This window comes from Macrobrachium nipponense, chromosome 12, assembly GCF_015104395.2.
Source record: "Macrobrachium nipponense isolate FS-2020 chromosome 12, ASM1510439v2, whole genome shotgun sequence".
NCBI classification, from domain to species: Eukaryota; Metazoa; Arthropoda; class Malacostraca; order Decapoda; family Palaemonidae; genus Macrobrachium; species Macrobrachium nipponense.
Window position 1 is genome coordinate 46728100 of NC_087205.1, and position 7500 is coordinate 46735599.

At 42.1% G+C, this 7500-nt stretch overlaps 1 protein-coding gene across 11 annotated transcripts in view; it reads right to left on the reverse strand.

The window, feature by feature from the left end:
- Positions 1 to 7500, reverse strand: part of LOC135224515 (E3 ubiquitin-protein ligase MYCBP2-like) — a 1655355-nt gene that overhangs the window by 75557 nt on the left and 1572298 nt on the right. For all 11 annotated transcript variants that reach the window (XM_064263565.1, XM_064263560.1, XM_064263570.1 and 8 more), the window contains one exon: positions 3735 to 3920. In XM_064263565.1, the coding sequence (XP_064119635.1) occupies positions 3735 to 3920 (186 nt within the window). The remainder of the gene's footprint in view (positions 1 to 3734; positions 3921 to 7500) is intronic.

Consider the following 7500-nt stretch of genomic DNA (forward strand, 5'->3'; position numbering starts at 1 on the left):
CTGTTGCCACCTCTCAGCCTACCCAGCACCCCAATAACCTTCCACGGAAACCTGTGTGTGGGCATTGCAACAAACCAGGTCACACCACAGAGCAGTGCCTCTCAAAGGTGGATCCTCCTCAGCAAGCTGCTGCCACTCCTCCAAAGGGACTACCCAACCATAATAACAAAAACAACAGCCATTGGAACAGAAACAACAGGCCCAGGCCTGATTTTAGCAAAAGTTTCTGTGACATGTGCAGAGTGCATGGACACACTGCTGCCTGGGCGGGATGCCCCAAGAAAGCTCCTGTTTCTGCCATTGCTATGGCCATGACGAATCCATCCACTCTAGGCCCCCCTACTCAGGGCCCCATATTTGTCGCACCTCCCAGAGGTCACAATCCTGCCCACCAAGTCCGAGCTTTCAACAACACTGGTGCGCAAGTCTCCATCATCCGAGAGGATAAATTCCTTACGGAGCTAAGGTTGATAGGCACCAATTCATAACGATAGAGAGCCTCAACCAAGTCAAGATGTTCCTACCTACTGTTCGGTTGAGTTACATGACCTCGCCGTTCTAAGATATGTACCATGACAGTAGCAACCTATATACCATGAGGTTATGATGTCCTGCTAGGACAAGATTTTAAGTCTCCTCCTAACTTTATACCATATCAGGGCCCCCGCCCTCACATAGCTCCAGACCCATTCCACGGGCCTCCAAGTACTACCTCTGCACAGCCAGTGCCTCTTGAAGGTGCCATGCAGTGCCAGGCTCCATCTCTCATGGATGTTGAGCCATGTTCGAGTCCTTCCACTAAGTCAGGAATGGCCTTAGTGCCAGTGCCAAGGCCAGACTCGAGTCTTCCTCCTGGAGCTCTAAGTCCCGGTCGCTCTCCCTCTGCTGGCTTGGCCCAAGTACCCATGCCGGCAGTCAAGGAAGAGCCAATTCCAATAGGAATCCTCCAAGACACCCATGACCATAGTGGACACTCCATCAATGGTATGGCCTCGCAGACCGCCCCAGAGTCGGTCCTCTCCATGGGTAAAAGCCCATCCCAAATACCAGTACCTCATCCAATCCCCCTCCGTCAGCAGCTAACCGGTCCCAGAGTAATGACTCTGCCGAATCCTATTTGGCCGAAGAACTCAGGGAACTGAGCCATGAAGCATTAGGAACGGGGACGAGTGCCAAGGCCCCAGTTGTCGCAGCAGCTGGAGTAGGTGCCTCTTCGGAATCTTCAAAGGGCTTGGATCCTCCAAGGCCGCCCTGGGCATTGTCAAACCGACCTCGGAGAGGTCGAAGGAAGAAGGGAAAATGGCGTCGAGGTTTTCCAAAACCTTACGAGAGCCAATAGCCTCTCTGCAATAGTGCCTGGCACAGTGCCACCCTCTTATAGAGAATTCTGACCCTCTCCATCCAGAAGAGAGTGCCAGACTCTGCTACTTCTATTTCTTTCTGACCTTTGGTAACTTTCTTCTTTTCCTTTTGTATTGTCTGTATCTTATCTTCCTTGGTTTCCTTTCTTCATATTTACTGCCTTGAGGCATTTATTGTATATTGTATGCTCTGCTTAGGCAGAGCCAAACTGCCAGCTACCCTGGCCTTGTATAAATTAGTACTTCTTTATGAACTTCTGTCGTAAAAGTGCCACAACTGGCACCGTGCCCTATTCTAGGCACTTAAAATTCCATTTAACTTGGGAAAATTTTTGCCAGCAAACGTTGCTATAGCTTAGAGATAATTTCGAAGCCTCGTTTATACATTTGTTGATTAGCTTTTGATTTAGTGTTATTCCCTAGTGTTTATATTTTGTGAGATTGCCATTGTTTTGATAAAACTGACATTTTTTCTGTGTGTGTGTGTGTTATCTTATTTAATCCCTACGAAGAATTACTCCATTAATTTTCCCCTTGTTAGTGCACTAATGTTAGCGCTGATGTAATCAATACTGTTAGGCGTCGTCTTGTTGCGAGACAAAGTGACTTAACAAAACCGTAGGGCCATTAACCCACCTGAAGGCATCATATCGCTCCTTCAGGGTAAACAGATAGTATGCGTTGCTTTGAACAATTGAGATAGTAGTATTCTATAGGATGTAATTTACCTGTTGATTAAGACCATGGATGACCAATTATTTGCTATTCATTGTTGTCCTCAGTGTGACGTTATATTTTAACAATACTCTCTTTGGAATATAGCAAGTTAATCTTTAGTCAAGTCACACTTCATTTTGCTTAATTCTCGGCCTGTCGAGTAAGACTTCATGAATATTATAATTTGCAGAGTTTGAATATTGCTTATATCATAAGTCCACTCAAGGGAGAATGGAAGGCTCAGTAATCTATATTGCAATTGGTCCTTCTTTCTAGCTTGTCTTGTCCATTCCAACCCGTCCAGGGTTGAAATGTCCTCTAAAATGGGGAGGTGTTCAAGATTTTAAGCTAGAACCAAGGAAAGAAGTAGTTTTGTACCCAAATTTAATGCATCAATGTTATATACAAGTTGCCCCTTCCACTTGGAAAGAACCCATTCTCTCCATTCTCCCTTTTTCTCTTGAAAAAGCTATCTCTTCTCCCACTGGTGTTTGGAATTACCCCCTGCAGAGGCACCACTTCAAAAGGCCTGGAAAGCAGCAGCCCATCTCTCAGTAGAACACCAGACCTAGGACAGGTCAGAGCCTTGCTCCTTACCGGACGCTGCTGCCGCCCCACCCCCCCTCCTGGGCCTGGCTTTCCCATGCTTTGGGAAGCCCCAAGTATATCTTAAAGTCTATAGTGCCAAGACATCAAGGAGAAGACTGCCAGCTTCATCCATAAGACAAACGCTGTGCCTGGCTGTGGTAGGAATTGGAAATCCTTGAAGCTTGCAATCTTGATCCGTTGAGCAATTTTTTAAACGCCGTGGCTGAACTGCTCCCGCCACGTGTTCAGGTGGACTGAAAAGTAGTCCCCCGCCCCTTGTGTTCCTGGACCTCTGTAAATTCATGTAAATATAGTGCTTTTAAAACTAGAGTCCAGCTTTTATGTAAATTCCTCCCTCCTCAGTAAAATCGGCCTTATGCCTGAGAAGTTTAGTTTTTTTCTTTGTTCAAACCCCTCGTCCTCCAGTCAAGGCCTAAATTTTCAGTGAAATTGTATTTCTGGGAGGAGTCAAGGTGGAATTTTGAATAATATAATATATGATATAATATATATATATATATATATATATAATATATATAATAATATTATATATATATATATCTATATATATATATATATCTAATAATATTATTATATATATATTAATATTATATATATATATATATATAGTTAATATATTATATAATATAATATATAGATATAATAATTAAGGTATAATATATATATATTATATAAATATATAATATAAATATACTAATTATATATATAAATATATATATATATCACATACAATATAATTACAAATACTTCTCATATACAAAGGGACAATTGAATAGTTGGTGTAGATCCTGAGTGGTTTTGGCTTTATTTCTGGGCCAATAGCAAAGAAATTCAATATAAACACACACACACACACACACATATATATATATATATATATATATATATATATATATATATATATATAGATATATATATATATATATATATATTCAAAGTCAATAAAGCTGCCATCTAGCATTTAATGAACATCACTACTATATTCATCAAGCTATAAGCCACATAGAGAATACTGAACAAAAAAAAATTTTGAATAAACCTCAGTACCTGAATTGCTGGAGCAGCAGAAAGTGCCTCCGAAAAACATATCATGCACATATCATCGGCATCCTGTTTGAGGGAAGGTATGTTAGAACAACCATGAAGACAGGGCAAGCAGGAACTTTCACCCTTTAAACCACCGCATAAATGGCCACACTCATGACTTCGAGTGCAGGCTTCCCTACTATATTCCTGTAAAGAGAAAAAAATATATATTATGTAATAAACTTCATATCAAAAACTATTCACAACTGAAGATCCTTTAAATTTATATACTTATAACTATAAATGTTTAAGCCTGACATCAGAAAGATTTATTGATGAATGCTCAAAAATATCACAATCTGCAGCGAGTAAATTACCTGTACTTAATTTTTAAGTATGCATTTGACATAAAATGTGGACCTCTTAATCAATTTACACAATTATTTGTTGGTTATAACTTAAATATATCCACAATCATATAATTATGACAATTATACAAGGTATAAGGGTCAAAGAACAAATGCAGACAGCACATCTTTTAATATAATATAAAGTCAGGTAGAAACCGAACTGTATTTTCCTTATTATGTTACATAAGAGAATACTCTTTAATGAAACCTTGAAAATTAACCAAAGTTTCATCATAAAAAAAAATCAATCATTCAATGAAAAGCACATCTTTCTTTCTCCAGGTTTCAGTTTTTAACATGAACTGAGTAATCTGCTCTCATCAGCTACAAAGTCTTTAAACGACATACCAACCTAATACAGAAAGAAAACTGCCAAAATGGACTCTCGATCAAAGTTAATAGCATACCTTAAATAATTTACATTTTAAAAAGATGAGGAAAAATAATATGACAAATTATCACACACAACTTTTACTTTTAAATGAGAACTGGAGGCCCAAAATCTCTCTCAAGAACAACCAGGATCCCGTAGGATCTTACAATTCCTAACCTACCTTCAAATACCTGAGGTAAGTGGGGTAATAGTGGGATTTACATCACAAGTGCGAATAAACCATTGCCATGTCGACCAAGAGTAAGAAAAGTGAAGACGTGGCAGCAAGTAGGAGTTACCACAAGAGTGAGTCGCATTGCTGTTGCCATTCTTCTCGTCACAGTGTACTTTTAGCCCAACAAGAGCTAGAAAGACTTGAGTTTATACAACAGCAAAAAGAGAAAAGAGCGGAGCAGGATAAGGAAAGGGAAAAAGCAAGGGAGCGAAATTTGAAGAAATTTGAGGCCAGACAGTGTGTTGAACTCACTCAGAAACGACTCTCCTACCCTGAGTCAAAGAGTGGATCAAGCACCAGTTGCAAAAGGTCTTTTCCTAACCTCCCGCATGTATCTGTACACGCTAAAGTGTCTGAATGGGTCACTGCTGCTGAAGTCATACCGGAAGAGGAGCAGCAAAATGCAAATGGCAGCAATCAGACCACCTGTGGCTGCTGAGACAACTGAGAACATCGGGACTCAAGTCACTTTCGTCACTACTCCCCTCCTAGCCTCCGGCAAGACCTCGTCAACACCCTGTCCAGGTCATACTATGCATGGTCATGCCACCTTCAGCAATCATTTGACGACCATTCATGAAGCAAAAGAATACATCCACAATGCAGCTTCGTTGAATCCTAATACACCTCCATTTCATTTCAGAGCGGAGTAGAAGACAGAAGATTCTTCTCCATCATGCAAGCCCTCAATCAAACCCTGACAAGTCAACAAGAACTCAGCAAGGGTAATCAGCTGCCTGCTATCAAGATCTTAACCTTTAATGGAGACGTTGCGAAGCTCGATGCTTTCTAAAACTCCTTTTCGTGGAACGTCGAGAAAAACACCAGACTCACAGCAAAGGCTTACTCATCTATACAATCAGTTGGAAGGTCTCCCCAAAGAGTTGAACAAAGGATGTATGAGCCTGCCATCTGATAAAGGTTATGTCAGAGCCTGGGAACTCTTGCACCATGACTACGCACAGAGAAGAGATAAAGAGGAAGCCTTCCTCAAGAAACTATTGGACTGGAAGATGATTGATTCTAACGATGTGGAAGGGCTACGCAGGTACCTGGATAGTTTTGTGTGTGTCTTGGGGACCAATGTAGGCAGGATGAAGTTGGCTGAGACGATGGGTAGTGTAGTAAACAAACTACCTGAATACCTGATCTCCAAGTGGGCTGCCAAGCATTATGAGTCGCAGCCAACGTTCAGCATGCTTGTCGACTTCGTCATGAACGCTGCCAGCATCACCAAAGCATGGAAAGATATCAAGGCCTTTGACTCAAAGCCAAATGAAGGCAGGCCATAGCATTCCACCACTTCGTCAAACAGCAAGTCTAAAAGGATACCAGTTCACTCAACACAAATGATGGCCACAGATGAAAGGCATATATGCTGTGTAAAAGGAGGTCTGCTCTGACTTCATGCTTCATGTTTCCAAGGAAGTCTCGATGATCGGTGAAAGGTAGTTTTGACCAACAAACTCTGCTTCAGATGTCTTCAGCAAGGTCATAGACACAGGACATGCCCTGAAATCAGCAAGTGTGCATCGTGTGATGCACCTGATCACCATTCCCTCTCACATACAGCTCTCCCTTGATAGTCATCCTTTTCAGCTCTGCCCAAGTCTCCCACACCGCCACCTGCTTCACTGCCAGCTGGTACAGATATAGAAGTTGGTCCTCCAGCGGCAACAAACTCAACAAATGAATCACCTTCTACCCTAACCATGTCAAAGATCTCTCGACAAGTTCCTGATGGTAGCATCATGATGAAGATCCTTCCTGTGACTGTCAATAACAACATCAAAATGTACGCTTTCCTCGACTGTGGTGCTGCAGTGTCTATGGCATCTCGCAATCTTATTGAAACGCTCAACACCAAGGGAAGCTGCATTAGTCAGATAATGCGGACCGAATTCCGAGACTTCCAGTGTGATGAACTTGTAATGCTACGCATGGGTGATGTTGAAGACCGTGAGCAGCTGTTAGTCAATGAAGTCTACGTCACCGGTAAGCTGACAATAACAACCAACCACATAATGCCCATGAAGTGGGCTGAAAGGTGGTATTAGCCGGAAGATGTGCAGCCACAGCGGCTAGCTGAGGGCTACAAGGACGTCGACCTTATCACTAGCTTGAACAGCTTGCTGTGTCATGAAGTCTTCGACCAATGTTCAGGTAAGGAAAATGAGCCAACAGCTCACCTGACTAAGCTCAGATGGGTGGCATTTCGGCCGACTGGCTCAAGTACTGGGAAGCCTACTGCCATGATGCATCACTTGGCACCTGTTGAGCATTCTGCAATTTTTGGGAGAATAAGCTCCATTCCTGCAGCGAGAATTCGATTGAAGACAAGATATATTTCAATAAGGTATCTGCTTCCATCCACCAAGAGGATGGAAAATATTCAATCAAACTCCCACTAAGAGAAAACTGCAAAATCTCTAATAATTGAGAAGCTGCAGTCCAGTGCTTGGACGGTCTAGTGAAAAAGTTCAACAAGGATGAAGACTACAGACGTGCGTATGTCCAAGCAATGGAGAAGAGCATCCAGAAAGGCTAGGGGAGTGTATACCGCTTGGCCAGCTGGACAGAAAAGACAGCAAAGTAAGGTATATGCCTCATTTCTCTGTTCAACATCCATCCAAACGCAAGATAAGAGTCGTCTTTGATCCAAAGGTTAAGTACCAAGGCACCTCCTTAAATAAGCACCCTCTTCAGGGCCCCCACCTAACGAATAGCTTGGCAGGAATGCTGTTGCGGTTCAAAGATGGTAGGCACGTC